The sequence below is a fragment of the Lepidochelys kempii genome, chromosome 7 (genome assembly GCF_965140285.1).
Source record: "Lepidochelys kempii isolate rLepKem1 chromosome 7, rLepKem1.hap1, whole genome shotgun sequence".
Classification (NCBI taxonomy): Eukaryota; Metazoa; Chordata; order Testudines; family Cheloniidae; genus Lepidochelys; species Lepidochelys kempii.
Window position 1 is genome coordinate 116,928,504 of NC_136386.1, and position 23,334 is coordinate 116,951,837.

Genomic DNA, 23,334 nt, shown 5'->3' on the forward strand with positions numbered 1-23,334 from the left:
AAATCAGTGCAGGTTGAACTGAACAGGAATTTTTGGTGAATCAGAATAAGCTGGAAAATTTTGTTTTGGGTTGAATAAAATATTTCATTTAACTCAAAATTAAATGTTTTGATTTGGAGCATTTTAAATCTTTTTAAATAAAACCAAAGGAAATGAAGAGCTAGAGTCACAAAAACAAATATGATCCCCCCTCCTCCCCACTTCCTGTTGTAAACTGCTGTTTGATCCTTAATTTTGGTGGGTGGGTGGGGATGGTTTGATTCTTATATAGTGTTTTTAAATCACTAAATCAGACTGCACTCCTGCATGATTAAAAGGCACCAAAGCACACTGGTATGAAAGACTGTATAATTATTGATTAAGTATTGTGAAATTACATGTTTTTAATAATGTATGTCTGAGTATGAAGAAAAATTAGTAGAGCTATAGTTTATGTGCACACCATGTCCAGGTACCCCTGCTGTCTCTTATAATTAACTGGAAGTCAGACACCTGGAATTTCAAATCACTCCTCCACAAAGGAACAGCTGAGCCTTACTCTAAGCAGGCAGATTCTGCTGAAGCTAATACTTTTCAATTGATGTTAATCCTTCAAGATTCCCCGTGTGGTAGTTAGATGAAGTCCTGAAACATAAACCCTTGTATCAGAGGCCTGGTATGAGACCTAAGCCCTGAACTAAAGTAATGGTAAAGACTTTGTTAACATAAAGCAAAGTTAACCTGTGAACAAGAGGCAAGCCCTGCTCAGATACTTGCAAGGAGAGGGCTGATGTTGCAAAAACACACATACCTAAAAGGTACTGAACACTAGAGATATAAACATATTCCAGGATGGTACCAGAACACTCCAATGTACAAGGTGATAAGCGGCACCTTACTATGCAAAGGGATTGTACCTCAATACTTCAGGAGTGAGGCGTAACTTGTTTGTACCTATGTATAAGAATGCACCCCTGAGGGGTTTCTTTGTCTGGCGTAGGAGGCAGTGGTAAATCCCGCCACTGACTGAGCCGTTCGATTGTCAGGGAGCACATATGTACTAGCAGAACTGTAGATATCTGATCCAAGGAGCTAGAAACTGTGTTCCATGCGAATAAACCTGATTGGGCGCCTTTGTACCTTACTGGAGTCTGTGATTCTTGGGGTTTCTCTCGGGGTCTGCTACGCCAGCTATCTGCATAGAGCCAGGGCAACATGCAGAGGGAACACACGCACGTAGCCGACTGCTATCAACATTGGATAGAGCAGAACACCACACTGGTGATGCTTGATGACAATTAAAGCCTGTAACAGACTTTGAGCCAGGAAGATCCCACTCCCTGTGCCAAGGAACTGCAGTTGCAACAAAACAAGGCCACCATAAGGATGGAGGGAAGGAATAGGGGTTTATAATATTCAAGTATGCAAGTTGTTTGACTTTTTCTTCCATTTGGTTAGGGACTGAGTGGGGGAGAGTTGTTAAGTACAAGGACTCAATATTTAGAGAAGTAGCCTGCTATAGAGAAGTGGGCAGAGGGTTAGGAGCCAGTGTTTTGTAAAAATTTTAATCCTGGCTCTAAGACTGATTTGTTGTGTGGTCTTGTACAAGTTATCAACAATAAAGTTCCCCTAAAACAGCAATTTAATCTGCCCATATGGAGCCAATGCCTTTAACAGAACTTCATGCCAGTGTAAACATCAATCTGCTCAGATCAAATTGCATGGTTAGGAGCATAAGAGTGTAAACTTGTTGCTAAAGTGATTGTCTTTAGTTATCTATTATGGCTCTTGTCAAATATATAGATGCCCCAGGAATAATAATCATAACTGTGCCTCAGTTTCCATATATAATTATATTTCACTGTGATGGCATCAGGTATATAGCGCTTTGAATATGTGTACACATGCATGTTATGCAGCTATTAGACCATCTGTGTAGGTGTGTGCAGGCAAACATATAGGCACATATCACTGAGAACCATACCCATGATGTTTTTAAAAGCAGCCACATATGATTAGCTTTCTCCTTCTGAAAGCTAATGGTCTGTTACAGTTTACACAGCGAATTCCTTTATGCATTTCACTGTAGTAACATGCTTCAAACTTGATAACGTAATTTACAAAATAAAGTCTGAGCTGTGTGAGCAAAGCTGTCTATGAAAAAATATCTAGCAAAATTTCACAGGTTTGGCGCTCTCTGTAACAGCTGAATGGAATATTATGGAACTTTGTTTTAAAAAATGTTTCTGCTTGTATGATAAACATCAGCCCCACGGGCAATTGAGGAGAAAGTTTTAAATGTTTGAAAAGAGCTGCTTAGGTCATATCTTTTACTGAGCCAAATTCTGCTGGGGAAAGAGACAAGCTTACACAGAGCTGTTCTTCAGGCTCGCCTCAGCCAACATTTTCTTTTTCCAAACGGGGGTACCTAAAGCCCCTCAAGTTGTGGGGAAGGGAGAGATTTAGGGTGTGTGGCTTGGAAAGCCTAGGCCTTAACTAAGCAGACCACTTGTTCGCTATTAAACCCCTAGACAATCCTGCTTTTCTCGGGTTTGTCCCTCCTCAGGCAAAACCAGACGTGGTTTTGGGCGGCCTCAGGCGGGGGCTGACCTTTTGAAGAGCGCCCCACCCCCAGCAGCGTGACCGTGCAGGCAACGTCATACTGAGCCTTGGACGGGGGGGGGGGGCGGCGCACACGCTTAAAAATGGGTTCCCCCCGCCCTCCTCCCAGCCTGACCTTCCAGGCACCCGTGAGTCCCAGGTCCCACCGGCGAAGGCAGGGTCACGCCGTTCCCGAAAGACCCAGCACGTCCACGAGGGTGGTAAACAGAGGAGCGGCCACCTTAGCCGTAACCGCTCCGTGCCTCAGTTTCCCCAGCTGGGAAGCAGAGACGTTAACAGCTCCCCTTGCCTTGCAGAGGGGCGGGGCAGCAGTTAATGGCTGCAACACCGTAGCTCTGCCCAGGGCGTGCACAGACCCGCCCCGCAACGCGCCCCTCAGGCGTCATGTCTCTCCCTCAGTCCCCACAGCGCGGAGGGGACGCGCCCCTGAGGCACCTCCCCGCACCGGGCTGCACTGGAGCGGAGGGCGGGGCGTTCCACCTCACCCGCCGACGCCCTGAAGGTACCCGGATGAGCCAGCTCGCGCGCGCTCTCCGCTGCCCTCCCGCTACCGTCACGTGGCCACCCAGAGCGCATCCCTCCCGGCCTCGTGCCCTTTGACCAGCGGCGGGCACGTGACTGACTCGTTCCGCGCCCCCTCCCCCGCAAGTCTCGCGATTGTTGGTGCCCGCGGCTCCTGGCTCCGTGTGTCGCGGGGAGGAGGAAGCGGCCCAGGCCTGACGGGACCGAGCGCGGCGCGGATCCCCCCCCGCGACCAAGGTGAGAGGAAGCGGCTATTAACCCTTCCCGCGCAGGCGGGGGGGGGGTGGGGGGGCCGAGCCGAGCCCCGGCACCGCCCCGTCTCCCACCGGAGGCTGCTCCGAGGCTCCCCGGCCCGACCCCTTCTCCTCCCGCCTGGCAGGCTGGGTCGGGGGCCCCCTCCCCCGCTCAGGCGCGGAATTCCTCTGGCCTAGGCCCACCACCTCCTTCTCCCTCAGCCCCGCCCCCCCAACAGACCCTAGCCCCACCTCCACCCCCCCCCCTCGGTCTTGTCAGCCCCCCTAGGCCTTAGCTCCCGGCCCTGTCGTTTCTTCCCCCCCTCCCCCAACAGACCCTAGCCCCACCTCCACCCCCCCCCTCGGTCTTGTCAGCCCCCCTAGGCCTTAGCTCCCGGCCCTGTCGTTTCTTCCCCCCCTCCCCCAACAGACCCTAGCCCCACCTCCACCCCCCCCCTCGGTCTTGTCAGCCCCCCTAGGCCTTAGCTCCCGGCCCTGTCGTTTCTTCCCCCCCTCCCCCAACAGGCCCTAGCCCCACCTCCACCCCCCCCCTCGGTCTTGTCAGCCCCCCTAGGCCTTAGCTCCCGGCCCTGTCGTTTCTTCCCCCCCTCCCCCAACAGACCCTAGCCCCACCTCCACCCCCCCCCTCGGTCTTGTCAGCCCCCATTCCCCATAGGCCTTAGCTCCCGGCCCTGTCTTTTCTCTCCCCCACCCGCCCCAACAGGCCCTAGCCCCACCTCCACCCGGTCCTGTCAGCCCCCACAGGCCCTAGTCCCCCCCCCCCGCGTCCTGTTCTCCCCCCCCCAGGTCTTAGCCCCACCCCGCGTGCTCCTGCCCGCCTGCAAAGGCTCTAGCTCCTCCTCCTCCGTGCTCCTGTCTGCTCCATTCACCTTCCATAGACGAGCCCGCCCATCTTGTGCCCCACCAGCCCTCCCTCCCCCGCATCTTTCGCCCCTCTCCTCAGAGCCTAGCTTTAACTTTCCCCCGCACCCCCTCCACTGCCTGTGCTCGGAGTTCCCCTTTACTTCCTCTTCCCCCAGCCCCTAAGCCCAGTCCCTGGGTTGGGAAGGGGGTGCATGCTGTAAACTGTCCTGCATGACTATTACTTGTGAAAGTAGAGAAAGGCACCTTCTATTACAGTTGCACTGCTCTGAATTTATGAATTAGTAAGTCATCTCTCCATTTTATTTTTTTGTATTCTGACACCTAGGAGTTCTAGTCATAGAACGCTGTACAAGCACACAACAAATAGACTGTCCCTGACCCAAAGAGCTTACAGGCTTCACCAATCCATCCCTAACAAAAGGCTAATTTTGTCTCCATTAGGTGATGCCCTATGCAGAAGACATTAGAAGGAAAGGCTAAAATTACATTAACTTTAAAAGAAGTGTGTGTTTTATTATCTAAAAAGTGGCTTAAAACAAGATGATAGAACATTGAGTGAGGCTGATTTCATTGTCACGTGAGAGTGGTGTATACACATCTAAAGAGACTAACTGAGAATGTGAAGATAATGCTGTTTATAAGGGGAAAGGCAAAATTATAATGTCTGGGACCTCAGAATATTTTGAAGATATGAATCTTTATGTGCTAAGTGTTAAAGATAGTGTTATTCATTTGTATAGTGTCCACTATTGTATACACACAACTTGTAAGTTACTTATTTCAAGGCTTTTTTTGTTGTTGTTGGTTTTGATCAGAGTTGATCAGAATTAGTATGACAGTGGAGGAGTGGTTATCCACTGAAATAGCAGAATACTAAAAATTAGTATGTTAGATGTCATCTATGATAGCTGTAACATCTTTTTAACCAGTTACAAGTTCTATTTTATTTTCACTACAAAACAGTTTATCAAAGCAGTTTTGCTACTTTCTGTTCTAAGATTTACTTCTTTTACAGATGTCAGAAGATCTTGCAAAACAACTAGCTAGCTACAAAGCTCAGCTCCAGCAAGTTGAGGCCGCTCTTTCTGGGAATGGAGAAAATGAAGACTTACTAAAATTAAAAAAAGACTTACAGGTGAGGATGGAGGGAATTAGAAACTGAGATCTTTCTATCCTGAGTAATGTCAGCAAAAATGCCATCACTTTCTCTCAAGCAGAGACATAGCTTGTTGCTGGGCATTTGCACTTCAAAAAATAATAAATGCTTGTCAGGGTTATTGCAAAATGTAAGTTAAAGGTTTGCTCTATGATCTCAGATTGTTTGAAGGGACAGTGGTATAGCAGGCAGTGCCAAAGTTTGGCCTGTCTTTTTAAGTTTATTAAACAGTCATGTTGTTTTATATGCTTTTAAAAAAAAAGTCACTGCTATTTGATTTGTTTTTAAAAGAAGATGTTAGTACCTCACCATCAAGAAGAAAAAGGAGTTCTTCTTATCTGAGATGTGCAAGTCTTTGGCTGAAACACTTAAATATTGCCTCCATTTAAAAAAAAAAAAAGCAGCTAAAGAAAAATTCATATCTTAGCTCAAGTTGATAGTGACCACACTGTTGCATTGCACATGCAGGCTGAAGGAAGAACAAAATTTGTGTAAAGAACCGTTTTAACTTCCAAAGGGTTGGAGAGAGAACTATGAAAAAAATATGCAAACAGTCTTTTTTTACTATACACATTTTTATACTTTTTATAAAAATTTGTGCAAAGACAGCCTTTCCCAATCTTCTTCATTGGCCTTTTTGTGGCATTAGAATAATACCAGTAAATTGTAGGCATCAAATTTTATCACCTTGTAATTGAATCTAATCTCCACTCATGTCATCTGCATTTTTTAAATAAAGCCATTGCATGCTCCATTTAAACTATGTAGCTATTTCCATTTGTCACAGCATTTGGGCTATCCTGAGCACTGAGTCAACACAAATGTACATGGAGAAATTAATTTGATGCCGATTTGGTTTACTCATTATGTACACGTTCAATCACATCTATAAATCAAGTATCAGAGGGGTAGCAGTGGTAGTCTGTATCCACAAAAACAACGAGGAGTCCGGTGGCACCTTAAAGACTAACAGATTTATTTGGGCATAAGCATCTGAAGAAATGGGTTTTTTACCCATGAAAGCTTATGCTCAAATAAATCTGTTAGTCTTATGGTGCCAACAGACTCCTTGTTGTTTTCACATCCATAAAGATAGCTGAAATACTTTTACAGCGTAAGTCTGAAATCCTGGCACACCTTAGCCTCTCACTGACTTTTTAATAGAAGTTCTGGGTATGTAAGGAATGCCAGATTTGTTATGCAGTGTTAAATGTGCCACCACCTGGAATATGTTTAGACTTAATCTCATAAGTTACTTTTTGTTGATAGATAAAAGCTACTCAAAGTCCTCATTAGACCCACTTTGGACAATGACATGAACACCTTCAACTTGATTAAAAAGGCCTTTATCACTTCAGGCAACAAAATTGGCACATAATTGTGCCTGTATTTAATGTTTTCTTAAATGTTAGGGTATGGGTGCAAACTACTATGTTATTGCTAGAGAGAGAGCGCACAAGCGAGTGAGCACTATAGCAGCCAAGTTGTTATTCACAAAACTTAAGTAGATAAAATTACCCACTGCAGCATTCAGTAGCTGCTGCTGCTTGAAGAAATGGTAACAATAAAAATACAACTCAAAAACAAGCTAAATCAATGTCTTCTATCAATAAGCTTTAGATTTTCTTTTAAATGTAAAGGTCTTTTGTCCACAGGGAACGTTGTAGTATAATCAGAATATACTTAATTGCACATTCTTAAAAGCATGTGTATATTTTTAAAATGCAGAGCAAAACTCATATTTCTAATACCAATACAAGGTCTGCTTTGATGTGTGGAAATCACTGATGTGAAAGGACAACTTGGAAAAAAAATTAAATAAAAGCTCTCTGCATAGAACAGGGAAGATGTTTGCATTCCCAGCTCCAAAAAGTTTGCTACTCATACATTCCACCTTTAAAAATGGAAAATAAATCCAACTTTATTTTTTTTGTGTCAATTAAATTGTTTCCTGTTTATTCTAAAGATTATCTTAAACAATCCTTTATCTCAGTATTGCATCCATCATTACCATACACAGCATGCTCAGCTTTGACCAAGATATTTTCATATATAAAATGGGCTCCCCATCTTTTACTTTACTGAGGGACTTCTAGCAAGGTACCTATGCAACCAAGGATCAAATCTAACTTGCATGAACTAGAGTGGATTGCAGCCAGCCTCCTCTTTAACATGGTGTAACTATGCACTCCACAATACAGAGCTCCATCTTGACTTGTGTGAAAAGCCACTCTCATAAGGATGGATCTTTGCATGCTGGGACCTGTAGTCTCCACAGGTTGCATCTCCATGTCATAGGAAGGTGGCAGCAAGTCACACTGTATAGCTTATTTGGCTGCATGTGGCTACCTTAATTAGCAGTTTTGCTATGGTAGGCATTAAGAACACATTCTAACTCTTCCCCACAAATCTTGCTTTAAACATGAGCCATTCAGCCTTTAAAGATTTCTGTAGTGTTATTTTACTGTAGTTCATGAGCTAGTCTATCTAGAGTGCAGAGCCACCCCCTCATCCCCCATAAATGCAGTGTGATGTCTGAATACATGAGACAGTTGCAGCTTCTCTTCCTGCTTTGGTAGTGTGTACCACGTTATTTTCTGCTTAAATAAACTTCTTGTTTTCAATCTCCTTCAATGCCTGTTCTGTTAGTTTCAGTTGGTGCCCTCATGTTTTTTCAACTTACTGCTTTAAGAGTTTTATGGGATAGTTTTCTTTTTCTCCCATTCCCTTATTTCTACAAATCTAGTTTCCCTAATCCGTGAAACTCTGCATAAACCTAATGGCGCTTTTCTGCACCTTCCAGTTCCTCAGCTGTTACTGTAATGTGATGCCCTCCTACTATGTGCAATACCCCAGTTGTGTTCTCACTAGCTCTATAGTATACTGTATGTTAGAACAACAAAACAGATGTATTGGATCCCTAACCAATTCAAGATATGGTGTGTATGGTTCAAATTTCTGTCCACTATCTGTGTCTAGTATTAAGATACGTAGGCAAAATAAGATTTTTACTACAAGTTTGTTTATAGCCTACCCTTTAAACAACTGGTAAAGTCAGTGAATTGTTGATTGAGTAATCTGGGTGCATATTCACTCTAGTTCTACAATAAACTATTTTAATAGATAAACGACTTATGAAGGAGGCAGGAGTAAGTCAACTGTCTCAAAATTACAGTGGTTTCTGTATATCTGAAACGCTTACCTTCAGGTAATCAGTGCACAGCTGTACTCTATTTGACCTGCTGATACACATATCACAAGCCATGATGCTTCCTGGATTTGCAGATTACTGCTACTACCACCCGCTCTGTGAGTGAAGGAGCAGTGTTAGAACTCAGACCTGGGGAAGGAAAAGTAATTAATGGTATGTACTCTAAGGAGCTCCCTCAAATGAAATATTCTAAATATCAAAATCAGTGTTGACCCATATGCAATATTCTGCAAAATAAAGATTATAGTAAAGGTAGACTGTGGCCATATCCTCTGTTCCAGTCCCTGCCACAAAATCATCAGAGGGTTTTCTAAAGCAAAAACAAACCCCAAACCTCCTTGTTAGGGAGGTCTGATTGATTGGTTCAGATATCAACAAACAAAAGAGAATCCAGTTGTCAGGCCCTTTGTGCCTCTGTGCTAGGTACTCAAACAAAAGTACATATAAGAAAACTAAACATATGCTTTATGGGGTTGGTCTCTGGGAATTACCTGAGTAGAATCCTCAAACTTCTGGAGGAATGAAGAGTAGCCTTCCCTCTGCCTTGAGCTTTCCTTCTCTTTATAGGCCCTTACTTTATCAATGAGGTTTAATGAATCAGGCTCCAGCTGTTCTCTCTCATCTCTGCTGAGCTGAGAGAGGAACCCTGCTGGGTCCCACAGCCTTCCTGTCCCACTGTCTAGATACTTGTTGATTCCATTTATTAAGAAAAGTGGGATGGGGGAGTCTGTCAAGACTGTAGAGTTTTCTTTTTGGGGCCTTTCAAATCTTCTTTAGGGTGTACCACTTACCAATAGTACTTGTCATCTTGGATCTTGACTAAGGAAAACGGTGGCGTCAGGAACGTTGAATCTTCATGCTTTGTATTGTTTCATGAGCTACCACGGGCATCCATTTTGAAAAAGGATGTTCCTCATCACCAGTACAGTTTCTTTATTCAAATCACCCCACAGCCAGCAGTTGCAAAGAACGCCTGTGCCTGTGCTGGACCAGCATGTTCCGTTTCTGCCCCGGCAAACCTGATTAGAATCGCTCCCAGTTCACCCTGCTGCTGGCCTTGCCTCTGGGCAGTGTTATTTGTGGGAGCAGCAGCATAGACCTAACGTGTTGTGGGGCAAATCTGTGGAGAGGAGAGGGTTATAGTGGGGGGAAATGCAGAATGTCTGTAATCTCCTTAATTGAAAAATTTGCCCTTAATTTTGTGACTTGCATCAGATAAAAATATTGTGATATTGTAAGGGCTGACACCATTTCTTGTGTATGAATTGTGGAGTTGCCTTTCCTCACGTAGGGAAGTGCTTGTGTTTTGCTTTTATCTGCTGGCTGTTGAACTACGTATTTTTTCAGTTGCAGTGATCAAGAATCTTCACACTGGCAAGTAAGAGAGTAGCACTGATTCAATTGGCATTTGCTACATTGCAATAAAAGGAGTAGACACTAAATATCTTCCTAATTAAGGTGAAAAATATGCATTCAAATTCTGACCCTCTAAACCATCTAAGTATTTTTTGTTCCACTGGCTTACAAAGTTGATAGAAAACCTGGAAATTTGCCTACCTATTTTGGCTCCCGAGTCAACAAAGATGGTGTCTACCTAATTGGGGAAGTTATTTTGTTTTAAAATAGGTAACACTGAGACTGAACTAAACACCTACCCATAGAAGTGGTGCCTCCAAGTCCAATCACAGTGGCAGGGCATTGGCTGGAGACTTGCATTGCTGTGTACTGTGCTGTATCTGCTCTATGAATAAATAAGACTTCACTCTGTAGTGTCTAAAGGCACTAAAAATCAATTAATAGAAAAAAGATATATTTTCCTCTGCCATTTGTCTTGTTCCGGTCATTCTGTCAGGTTAATGAGGTGGTTCTGGCCCCGCACTTTGAGGCCCGGATTCAGGAAAGTGCTTAAGTGCATAATTAAGCCCATCTTTGTTCGGGAAGGCAATTAAGCATGTTCCTAAGTGCTTTCCTGAAATGGGATACTTTCCTAAACTGGGATCTCAAAAAGGAGTCACTCCTCTCTCCAAAATATCTCTGTGGATACTTCAGCTCAACCAGTCCCCACTTTTTCAAAGGAACTGAAAAAATGGCACCTCTCATTCAGAGGTGCTTATCATTAGTACGCTTATTTTATATGCAGTATTCTAAAACTAAGAAATGTGTAATTTCTGGGCTAACCAATCATTTTTAAAATAATCGCCTAATGAAAAATAAACTGCAGTTGAGGTGGAAAAGCAAAATATTCACAGTTATCTATCTTAAAGTTTATTTGAATCAATTTAGCCCTTGTCTTCCTTATGAGCAGTGAATGTAATACTGGCTTACTCCCCGTTGCTGCGATGTGCTCTTCAGACAGAAATTGAGAATCATGTGCAGCACACGTGCAAAGAGTCGCATCAAGGATTGTTTCCACATGAATAGCTGGCTATGTCTCTGAGCCTATGCAAAAGCAGTTCAGCTAGAAAGAATTGCTGTGAAAAGGAAACATTGGGGCATTTTCAGAGTTGACCCAGGGTGAAGAGGTGGCCTCATTTCAATATAGCATACAGTCATACATCGCTTTCTTCTACATCTGTGATGTCGAAGGCTAATACATTGTAATTAGTGGTAATTAGCCAGCAGTCTGCTTTACATCAGATATACGTTTAATACAATAACTACTACAAAATAGATCTGTCAACTTGGGGAAAAAATAAAGCACAGTAATGGTGTTTGAAAGTGTATTTTTTGCCTCTTCCTTTTCCAGGAAGTTATAGAATTAACCAAAGATCTCCTTTCAACACAACCTTCGGAAGCCCTTGCAAGTTCTGATAGTTCTGCTTCTGCCCTACCCAGTCACTCCTGGAAGGTTGGGGATAAATGTATGGCAATATGGAGTGAAGATGGACAGTAAGTGTAGAAAACAAACTTCTCTAACTGTTACATGAAATAATACAGTACAATGGTAAGAGATTTTCATTCAGCTTGAACTACCCCATTTGAGTAATTCTAACAAAAAATAGCTAAGAGAAATTAAGTAACCATTGTATTTCCTTTTAGTGAAGTTCAATATTATAGACCAAACGAATTTGACATTCGGTGATTCTGAAAACACCTTTTCTTGTCACCGCCCTTAAAAGAAATATAATATATACAACTTTTAAAAAACCTTACACTTTCATAAACTAATTATAATCATTTAGTGTAGTGCCTATCAAATGTACCCGGGGTATGTAATTGCCATTCTGTTAATATATTTTACATTTACTCACTGTCATGAAAAATGACTGAGAGATTTAAGTCTGTGCATTTAATTTGGAACACCATCATTTGACTAAAAGAAAAGGAGTACTTGTGGCACCTTAGAGACTAACCAATTTATTTGAGCATGAGCTTTCGTGAGCTACAGCTCACTTCATCGGATGCATGCCGTGCATCCGATGAAGTAAGCTGTAGCTCACGAAAGCTCATGCTCAAATAAATTGGTTAGTCTCTAAGGTGCCACAAGTACTCCTTTTTGCGAATACAGACTAACACGGCTGTTACTCTGAAACCTGTCATCATTTGACTGTAAAGCAGGGGTCGGCAACCTTTCAGAAGTGGTGTGCCGAGTCTTCATTTATTCACTTTAATTTAAGGTTTCGCATGCCAGTAACACATTTTAACATTTTTTAGAAGGTCTCTCTATAAGTCTGTATATTATATAACTAAACTATTGTCATATGTAAGGTAAACAAGATTTTCAAAATGCTTAAGCAGCTTCATTTAAAATTAAATTAAAATGCTGATCTTATGCCGCCGGCCCACTCAGCCTGTTGCCGGCCTGGGGTTCCGTTCACCTAGGCCGGCAGCGGGCTGAGTGGGGCCTGCGGCCGGGACCCTGGCTAGCAAGGGGCAGGCAGCCAGAACCCCAGACCGGCAGTGGGCTGAGCGGGGCTGACAGCCGGGACCCCAGAGTGGCAGTGGGCTGAGCCGCTCAGCCTGCTGCCGCTCAGCCTGCTGCCACTCAGCCCACTGCCAGTTTGGGGTTCAGTCCACCGGCTCCTGCCAGCCAGGGTCCCGGCTGCCGGCCCCGCTCAGCCCACTGCTGGTCTGGGATCCCGGCCCTGCTGACATAGTGGGTACCTGCCTTCTCCCTGGTTCTAGCCCATTCTCTTCCTCTTTCTCTGGACTGAGCTGAGGGTGGGAGTGCACTGAGCACAGGGCTCTCCCTGTGGGTGAAGGAGCAGGCTGGGGGTTGGGGTGTAGGGTCTGGGTAGGAGCTAGAATGAGGGAGGGGGCTCAGGGTTGGGGTTTGGGTGTGGAGTGCTTACCTGGGCAGCTCCCATTTGGTGCGAGGGGTGCAGGTGGGAATGAGGGGTGTGGGGGCGTACAGGAGCTCCCGTTTGGTGCTCAGGTTGAGGGTGGGAATGTGGGGGGTGCAAGAGTCAGGACATGGGGTGTGAGGGGGCTGGGTATGTGTGTGGGGTGCAGGAGTCAGGGCTGGAGGCATGTGAGGGGGGTGCAGAAGTCAGGGCATGGGGTGTTGGGGGGCTGGGTATGTGTGGGGGTACTGGAGTCGGGGCTAGGGTCGTGGGGGGATGCAGGGGTGTGTGTGGGGGGTGCAGGGGTCGGGGCAGGGGGCTGGGTGTGTGTGGGGGGTGCAGGGGTCGGGGCAGGGGGCTGGGTGTGTGTGGGGGGTGCAGGGGTCGGGGCAGAGGGCTGGGTGTGTGTGGGGGGTGCAGGGATCAGGGCAGAGGGCTGGGGCTGTGGGCTGGGGTCATGGGGGGTGCTCCCAGCCCCCTGCCCAGAGAGGCTCATGGCAGGGGGCTGGAGGGGATATGCCCTGATTCCACCCCCCCTTCCCTAAGGCCCCATCTCCACCTCTTCCCCAGAGCAGTGAGCACTGCTCTGATTCTCCCCCTCCCTTCCAAAGGCCATCAGCTGATCGGCAACGGGGAGGGAGAGGACACTGGGGGAAGAGGCAGGAGAGGGGGGGAGCTTGCTTGCTCTGGAGCAGCAGCCTGGGGGGGCGCAGAGAAAAGTGGACCGGGACGGGTAGGATTTTTAATGGCACGCTGCTGCCTGCTGGGGTCCCAGCGTGGGTTCGGCAGCGGGCTGAGTGGGGCCGGTGGCTGGGACTCAGCAGGCAGCAGCATGCCATTAAAAATCGGCTCGCCTGCCGTCTTTGACATGCGTGCCATAGGTTGCCAACCCCTGCTGTAAAGGAACTGTAGTTCTATTCTATCAAGATTACTCTGTCTTTAGGGGCTTGATACTTGGCTGTACCATGCTCTGGAGATGCTGTACCAAAATAGTTGGTTTTGACTCCCTCAGCTAATGCTATTGAGAGTTTCTGGGGTTGCTTCAATTTAGTCTGATCTTGTAGTCTTTGAAATACAAAGATATTTATTTTCAAAATGATAGTTTATCCTTTCTTTTGTAACATAGAAGCATTTTTGAATTTTTTCTAATCAAACTGTTCAGATTGAGTAAACATCCTGTTTCCTTCTCTTAGAAAAGAGTTGAATCCTTGTACAATGGAGCTGCTAATGTAGTGAAAACCAAATATATGCACTGATGCACAATTATTGATATTTTCATATAGAAAATAAACTTTTCAAAAATGAAAACACTTCTTCTGTTTCTAGGCATTGATGGCTGAAATATTTTCTCACCTGAGATCATAAACGTTACATTTTTTAAATTCTTAGGTCACTACTGGGTCCTAAGCTCTGGTCCTAAACCAGTGATCACAATGAAAAGTTTGTTGGATCTGAAAGTATTTGTACTGGTCCACTTAGATGTTTCTAGTTCTGGCACGCCAAGTGGTATTGGACCTTACTCACTTGGATTACTATCTTGTTTCTTTCCACTGAAGCTACAACATGATTTAAGCAGCCAGTGTCTCAAGAAGTGCTAGCTAGAGATTAATGCTTCCTACCACACAAAAGCTGGGGCTTCCCTCAGTTTTCATACAGTATAAAGCATTGGTATTTAACTCAATTCAAGTGTTTGTCAAGATGGTGACTATATCAAAACGACGTAGGCAGGTGTTAATTGGAATTATATCTGTAAGTGTAGTCTCATGCCTCTGTAGCAGAGCTGGGAGGGAGATTTAGAGGCTTCAAGTTTTTTCCCCATCCCAAATTGAAACAAAAAGTCAGTCTCAAAACCTTTGTAAACAGGTGATCCAAAAAGAATTAGTATGGCCTTTTAAAAAATTTTTAGTATAAATTAACTACAGGTTCGAAAGAAAAAGTTGTTTTGAACTAGAAAATGACAAAACAGGATGTTTAAACAATTTTGAAACTTTTTCTTTTTTAAATTTGAATCAGAAGATTTGTCAAATTCAAAACTAGCTCTTTCCTGTGAACAGTTTTAGTTTCAACAATTCAGCATTTTCTGGTGGAAGAGCATTCAGTCAGAAAATTCCTGACTAGCTCTAATCTGTGTTATCTAGAATGCCATAGTTTTAAAATCTAATACTGCATGACCTACCAACTAGGGAAAAAAGTGAGATTCTTAACTTTGCAGTTGCACGAGACATTTGTTTCTAGTCTAAATAGCTCTTGGGCCTTAAAATTGTCACTGGCTCCTTGATCAGCTAGTGAGGTTAAGCTCTTGTGCAGGATTGATGTACTTAGGTTCTTAAAGAACATTAACTTCTTGGCTTGATTTGTATTTTGTCCCAAAAAACGAAGCAGATTGGTAGCAAGTACTTAATTTAAGCAGATTGGTAGCAAGTACTTAACTTAATGTTAGTAGCTGAATAACAGGGTAGGTGTTGTAGGGCTGAGTATTAAACCATTACTCACATGCTTACAGCCATGATATCTTTACAGGTGTTATGAAGCTGAGATTGAAGAGATAGATGAGGAGAATGGTACTGCTGCAATCACATTTGCTGGATATGGCAATGCTGAAGTCACGCCTCTGCTCAACCTCAAACCTGTAGAAGAGGGAAGAAAGGCAAAAGAGGACAGTGGCAACAAACCCATGTCCAAGTAAGTGACTTGTATAACTTTAGATGTGTACTCTAACAAAGAACATAGGCCAGCCAAGCATGTTGCGTTCGTGTGGTGGATGGATGGATGGAATTTGCTTAAGGAAACGCGCTCTGGTAAAACAGCCTGTTAGCATCTCACTCTTAGACCAGTTCTGCTGTCATATTTATCCAGGATATTAATGTGAGAGAGAAAAGTAGAATACTTTCATTGCCAGCAAAGAGGCCAGTTCTAAACAATGTAGGTTCCAAATCATGATCAGGTAAAGAGTAACGCAAGATGGAGATGATGCTTACAGTTTATGTTTCAGGAGAAGATAGAGACTTGTGTGTGTGGTGAAATAGTGAGTATATTATAAATTACTGATTAAAGAAGTGGTAGATGCCTGTAATCTAGCAGAAGCTTTTCAGAGCTCCTGCTTGAAATTGTAAGTGCTGCATAGACAAGTTTTCGTTTGGAGAATGAAAAAATATCTTCAACAGGTGAAGCTTCTTTGACTCTTTGTGGGAGTACCCAGGGTTGTGAGGCACCTCACTGCCCTTAGCGTGAGGAAGCCTGGTCTGTGCCTGCCATAGGTCAGCTCCCTGACTTCACTGGCCACGGGCAACACAAGCACTCCCCTCTTAACCTCAGCAGGTCCTCTTGCTTCAGGTTAGTACTAGGCATATTCCTGCCTTCAAGCATCTCCCTGGAGTGTCCTGTCCCTGTTCCAGTGGGTGCTGACAGTATTCACAGGTTTGCTACTGCCAAAGAAGCAGTGCACCCCAATTTACTACACCTCAGATTATCGTTCTGTTTAAAACACAGCACTTAGATATACAAATTTATTAGAGCATAAGCTTTCGTGGGCTACAGCCCACTTCATCCGATGCATAGAATGGAACACATAATAAGAAGAAATATATATATATATATATATACATACAGATAAGTTGGAAGTTGCCATACAAACTGTGAGCTGTAGCTCATCTTAACTAATTAGCCTCTCACAGTTTCTATGGCAACTTCCAGCTTATCTGCATGTATATATATTTCTTCTTACTATATGTTCCATTCTATGCATCCGATGAAGTGGGCTGTAGCCCACGAAAGCTTATGCTCTAATAAATTTGTTAGTTTCTAAGGTGCCCCAAGTACTCCTGTTCTTTTTGCAGATACAGACTAACACGGCTGCTACTCTGAAACCTGTCAGTACTTAGATATGTTTATAGTAAAAACAAGTCACAGTTTATTTAACAAAGTAGAGAGATCCAGGTGGTAGCAAGTAAGGTATTGGAAACAAATGGTTAAATATACCATACAATCATAACAAAAATTCTAGAACCTAGGCATAACTAGATACTTTCCTGTCTTATAGATCAGTGCTCACCCAAAGTCCTTCCAGCACTTTACAGCAGGTTTGGGTCTGACCCTTTGTTCATAAGATAAACATGCGGCTAGCTTGCTTTCTCAGTGAAGGATCCAGGCTGTACCTCTGCACCCCCAGATATACCCCAGGATATACTCACACCTGCTGTTTATTCCTTCCTGTAAATTTCCTCTCCAAGATTTTGCAGTCGCTTGATTAACTTGGCTCAGTATTGAAACAGGCATCCATTGTGAGACATACAATGCCTAATACACATGTGACCAGACAGAAAGTTAAGTGTCTGTTTCTTCCTGCTTGAAAGGAACCTGTCCAAGACATGTCACCTTCTGATTACCTGCTTTAAGAACATAATTCTCAGCACAGACACACAACACTTCAAATATTATCTGTACACATGTTTCGCAGTGTTTATGATGGCCAGTGGGCTACTGGCTCTTGGTAGAGACTTTGCATGCCACCTTATAGTGAATTATTGTGCATGTATCTGACCCAGGAGATCCCTGTAAAACTCTAGGCACCCTCTGTGCCCTCTGCCAGCTAGCACCAAGAGGTTCCTGATTCACAGCTTCCTGATAAGAAACCAAAATGTAGAGGGGTTACATCTTGGGAACCAGTCTATTTGGAGACCCAAGTACTGGAGCAGCTCTTGCGTCCTTCCTCCAGCCTACGGTAGGTTGTAGGAGAAACTCATAGGATGGGTACTCACTCTGCCTTACCGAACTGGGGACACTAATATGATCCTTGAGGGGAGGGAGTGGCAGGTGTGTGCGCGCGCGCTTAATCCCTCCCCTTTTGGAAGAAGCATGGCATGTGGTTCCTGTCACATACAGATCCCCTCTGATCCACATTGGTATGGAGGACTTGTGCCTCTATCCTAGCTCCCCAGCACTCATGTCCCTTCCTTTGGTTCCTGGCATTATGGCTTCGTTAGAGCCATTTTGCCCTCCTCTCCTCAGTCTACCGTTCTTGCAACCCCCCTTTCCATGTCAAAAGGGGTTCCACAGCATTAAATAAAGCTTCTGCAGAAAAGGCCATACAAATTTGGGTTTTATCAAGTTCTTTGCAGATTCCAAGAGGCTAGTGGAGGGGATGATATGCTTCAGACCATTTCTCCCTTTCCCTGTGCCTAATCCCCACCACAGTTGCTGCTGATTACCTGATCAGTGCAGGAGTCCTAGATCAGGCAGATCACCATGGTGAGATTTGGCCCGTGTTGGAAAAGAGCCATGTACATTCAGAAATGTTATTTGATTATATTTGAAAGGGCCATTTGAGAATTTGTGAAACTGGGAATTTGTCATCTGTGCCAGCTCTGAGGGTTGCTCTATTTGAAATGGCCTGCTTGAAGCATTTTTATTGCTCCTGATTCTGCATGATAAATGTTACAGGTGTGTAATGCTGTAATGATATTCTCAATTGTTAAAAGAAAAAGAGTACTTGTGGCATCTTAGAGACTAACAAATTTAGCTCACAAAAGCTTATGCTCTAATAAATTTGTTCATCTCTAAGGTGCCACAAGTACTCCTTTTCTTTTCGCAAATACAGACTAACACAGCTGCTACTCTGAAACCTCTCAATTGATAGACTGTCTTACAGAAGAAATGACTTAATGTTCTTTCTAGAATCAGAGAATGAATCTGTTCTGTACAGGCAACAGATGAAACTAGGCTTAAGATGATCTTATCACACCATGGTACCCATGTGTTACACATAACTAACTTCATAGCTTTGCTTTTGCATTTATGGAGTACAGTTTGTTTGGGGAGGTTTGTCAGTATTCTTCATAAGCGCACATAGTCCTGACTTGGTTGTGTAATCATTCATTTGAGAGTCCTGATGGCTTACAATAGTTATATTTAGTTTCTTTCTTGGTACTTAGTGTACCTCAGAGTGCTTTATTGAGAGGAAATGTAGTCACAAACATAATCATGGGCTACCCTTCCTTCCTACAGAAAAGAGATGATTGCGCAGCAACGAGAATATAAAAAGAAGAAAGCTTTGAAAAAAGCCCAGAGAATCAAAGAACTTGAACAGGAGCGAGAGGACCAGAAAGTCAAGTGGCAACAGTTCAACAACAGAGCCTATTCTAAAAACAAAAAAGGCCAGGTTTGTATATGCTGCCAGTGTGTGAATAGTTAGCAAAAGGGGTAGTCCGACCTACAAGTTACAGGAAAAATACCATGCCCAGACTATGCTTCACAATCTGAGGCAGCCCAGCTGCAAAACCGAGTGAGATGCTGTAGATAGGCTGAGTAATCATGGTAGCTTGATGCTGCAGATAGGCTGAGTAATCATGCCTAAATATGAAAAGTAAGTCTTAGGTCTTTGCTTGTGTAGGTTGGGAAACTTGGTCACTTTTATGCAAGAATTGGGGTTGCCTTTAAAAATTTTTTTAGTATAAATTAACTAAAAGTTTGCATTTGGAGGAGCAGCCAAACTGCTCCACATCATGCCATATATTGGGAAACCTGTTGTGAGACCTTAATGCTGGCAAGTGTGTAATTGGATCTCTTATTCACCCAGCATACCTAGCTTTTCATGGCTGTTCTAACTGGGCAGGAGATAAGGAAAAGCATAGAACAAATACCAGTGAAAGGTGGCAGCACTGTTCCTCAAATGGTGTGTATTTTGGTTTTTACTAATATACATTCATGCCATTGTACAGAGAGCTCACTACTATTAGCTTTGTCAATGGTAATGTTAGCCATTGTATAGAAATACAGCGATGCACATTCTGTCAAAGTTATTCAGGGAAAAGAATTCTTGCCACAGCCTAGATCTATAAGACGACCTATGCACAGGTGTGTGCTGGGATTTATCTATAGGTGAGGTACTTGTGTCTGTGACTTACATCAATAGTATACAGGAATTGGAAGCTGTTACTAGTCACTATTATGACTTATAACAAGAAATTTTAAAAAATACAATACAAGTGCATAATAAAGCCTTCTGATTGGCCTTGGTTTAGCATGGTGAGGTGTTTTCCCTCTTGAAACCAAGCTTGCACTTAGCCAGGCTGGAGCATTGGGCCCACTGTTGAGGGCAGCACAGACTGGGAGGATTGGGGTCCACTGGAGCTGAGATCCTGAAAGTCTGGTGTGTGGCCAGCTTGGAGCCATTTCCCATGTCTGGTAGAGTAGCCGTATTTCAGAGGAGGTGGTGGGGAGACTGAAGTGTTGCTGTATTGCTGCCCACTCGGTTTCCTCCCACTCTCCCAGGGGCAGTGTAGGACTGCTAAAACGTCAGTCCTTTTGAGCACTTACCAGAAAACAGTCTTATGATAGGGAAGGTGGCTTTTATTGATGAACATTGGCTGTCAGTGCTCACAAAGAGGCATGATTAGAGCACAGGGCTGGGTGCCAGGAAATTCTGTTCTAACATTGTCTCTGCCACTTACTCCTCCTGTGCCCTTGGGTAAGTACATTAATGTGTCAGTTTGCCTGTCTGTAAAGTAGGGTGTTGAGGATTGATTGTAGAATTAGAGAACTGACTAATCAGTACTCATGTCTTCACAGGTAGCAAACTGTCTTGAACTGACTAATCAGGAATGGTGTTTTTGTTTCCTTCTCAGGTAAAGAGGAGTATTTTTGCTTCCCCTGAGAGCGTGACTGGCAAAGTCGGGGTTGGAACATGTGGAATTGCAGACAAACCCATGACACAATATCAAGATACCTCTAAATATAATGTCAGGCATTTGATGCCTCAGTAAGAGAGGGGAAAGGCTAAACTTCATCTCTGCAGGGCTTTACACTTATCTTTTTATCATTATATTTTTCTAAAAGTAAATTATTTGTTGGCATGTAGTGAATAGTTCATTTTGTCACCATCACTTGGCTTCAGCTGATGTGAGCCTTAAAGAAATCTACAGCTATTCAGTTGACTCCCTTCATCATTACTAAACTTTTTATATAGTCATCTTAAAGCAAAATTCTGCAGCCAGATGTTTTCATGAGTTGCTGTTAGCAGTTATGCTGAAATGCTGGTCTCCAGAATCTTCCATTCATATTTTTAGCAAGGGTACGGTCAGAAAAATGACTGTGTAAAAATGGCCCCTTTAAAAGCTTCTCATTCCCTCTGTATTCACAGTCCTATCTCCTTGCTTTAGTGACAAACTACACTAGCACTACAGAGCCAGTACAGCTCTGGGAAAGTTAGCTGGATTCCATCCTAGCTTGTATATAAAATGGAATTGTTAATAAAATTCTAAGTTACTCCCTTACAATCTCACTGAAGACAGTCAGCGTGTAACTGAGGGCAGAATGTGGCCCACAGAATAGATGAGTAGTGTGATGATTCATGTGCTAGAAAGAATGCAACTTCACTTTGAGATTCCAGACTGAATTTGCAGGGCTGGAAATTACAGGGAGGAATCTCCTTACATGTATACTGAGCACATTTAAACTGGAAGTCGCTGAGACACAACCAGGGAACCATAAGATGACATTTTTAGAGAGTCAAATTTCAGAGTAAAACTGCACTTTAAAAGTGAAGATTTAAGTGTTGGGAAAATTTAAATCATATGATCTGAAAAGCATGTTCTCAACCCTTCTACACCTTGCACTGCTGGGTTCCATGGGCTGGTTATGGGACTTGACAACTGTACAGTAAATTCCAACTTGTTGAGCAGCCTGTGTGGGTTTTTTTTTTTCCCATCCATTTGAACAGAACTGAAGCACATTAGATAAGAATGCCTGGATCCTATTTAATTAGTTGGAAATGAGTAAAGGCTAGTCTGAAGTTTCTGCCTTGCTATAATCCTGGCTGTGGCCCTAGTCTTCATTGTAATTTCAGCCCTACGCTGTCAGTGAGCCCTTTTAATTTTATTCAGGAAACCACATGTAAAAGTTCTTGCCTTTTGTACATGATTGCTTCCCTCTGTTACGTGTCTCCCACTTACGGTACTGGTACCACCTCTGAATCCGTAAAGTGTTTTTTTTAAAAAAAAAAAAAAGTTAATGTATAGCCCTGTATACATTGTAGATATTATTTTTGTAAAATCTAGGGCTGAGTTAATGAACAGGAGTACTTTGGCTATTTCCTCCATTAAATAATTCAAGTGTATTTCTTGTTCATTAATCTTGACCATGTTTCCCTTGTATATTATGTTAATGTAGATCATTTTGTAATTTGTTAATTAGATCAGGTCATGTCAGCAATTGATAATGCACTGATTGGTGGAAATGTCCATCAGTTACCTGAGTCACAACTAAAGCTAAACTCTGCAACTGATAGTGTAGAATCCATGCATAGAAAAAGATTCTTCCTATTAATGGGAGAAAGTGATTTTTATGAATACAAAGTGTGTTAATTTCAGTTTTGTATGTTTAACTTTTATTAAATAAAGTGTTAAAATCTCTTGGAGATGTTTGGAAAAGTGAAAATGCACAATGCTTGGGCCCTGCCTAAGGACTACTACAAAATGCTGAAAAGGAAACAAATTAGTGAAGAGGAAAACACACAAAGTGCTTCAATTTCATTATGCTCCATTGCAAAACTAAGCAACTTTTGCCTAGTTTAAGATGTATCCTACTTGTGGCAGGGGTATAAATTTTGCTGCTTGCAGAAGGACTTTAATCTAAAATGAAGTGTAATCTGGTGCAAGGAGGAAAGCCCCACTCCCCCCCATAAAACAGCCGTTTTAAAAAGCAGCATGTATGTCAGAGATCCAGAACAGCCTGCACTTTACCCAAAGACCCCTTCACCCGTCAGTCATTAGAGGGGGCATTGGTTCTGCTGGACTGAGAGATGGCTGAGTAATGAGGCATCTGTCTGTCATTCCATAGAAAACAGCACTTGTCCAGGGTGAAATGGTTCCTGACAAAAGCAGCAGCTCTTCTTTGTGTAAGGAAGAACAGAGACTGGAACTCCTGCTATAAAACATGCAGGACCTGAGCTTAAGGATAGTCTGTGCATAGGCCACCCTCCTCAACAGCGCTGTGGTTGATGTGAATGAAAATGCCTTTTTAAAAAATCATGCATCAGACATTTAAATGGCAAATCTCTTTTGGCAAAACTCACTCCCTTTTGGTATAGGCAAAGTCTCATCATAAAAGCATTTTGTCACTAGCCATTTTCTCTGAAGAGAATGTCAAGGGCAGAGGGCTGCCAAAAACGAAAGCGTGCAGGCTGATCCACCATTACTGTAGGAAACACCCCTGCCCCAATTAAAGCTAGCTTGTCTCATGGGACCTTTTTTTATTTAAAAAGAAAAAAAAAGTAAAACTAATTGACATAGTGGAAGTCCACATGAGTTATGTGAAAGTGGTATTTACTTGATTACTTGTTCTGCATTTAGGTAATGTACCTTTTCCCTTCAATGTGCTCTTAATGCACTTGGTTGTGTTATCAAGCTGTCAGTATCAGTACAGAAAAGTGTCCTTTTTTTAAAAACT

At 43.3% G+C, this 23,334-nt stretch overlaps 1 protein-coding gene across 3 annotated transcripts; it reads left to right on the forward strand.

The window, feature by feature from the left end:
• The first annotated feature begins 3,230 nt into the window (after positions 1-3,230).
• SMNDC1 (survival motor neuron domain containing 1) lies at positions 3,231-22,298 on the forward strand. Of its 3 annotated transcripts, none has more exons than XM_073354400.2 (6): positions 3,231-3,360; positions 5,257-5,376; positions 11,355-11,497; positions 15,412-15,573; positions 18,895-19,048; positions 20,514-22,298. In XM_073354400.2, exons 2-6 carry the CDS (start codon positions 5,257-5,259, stop codon positions 20,649-20,651), a joined length of 717 nt encoding a protein of 238 aa, XP_073210501.1. In that variant the 5' UTR covers positions 3,231-3,360; the 3' UTR covers positions 20,652-22,298. The 3 variants fall into 3 exon arrangements, with proteins under 3 accessions (XP_073210501.1, XP_073210503.1, XP_073210502.1); XM_073354402.1 differs by lacking the exon at positions 20,514-22,298 and adding an exon at positions 19,466-19,692 and having other exon boundaries at positions 3,232-3,360; XM_073354401.2 differs by lacking the exon at positions 3,231-3,360 and adding an exon at positions 8,683-8,761 and having other exon boundaries at positions 5,289-5,376.
• Positions 22,299-23,334: the final 1,036 nt, after the last annotated feature.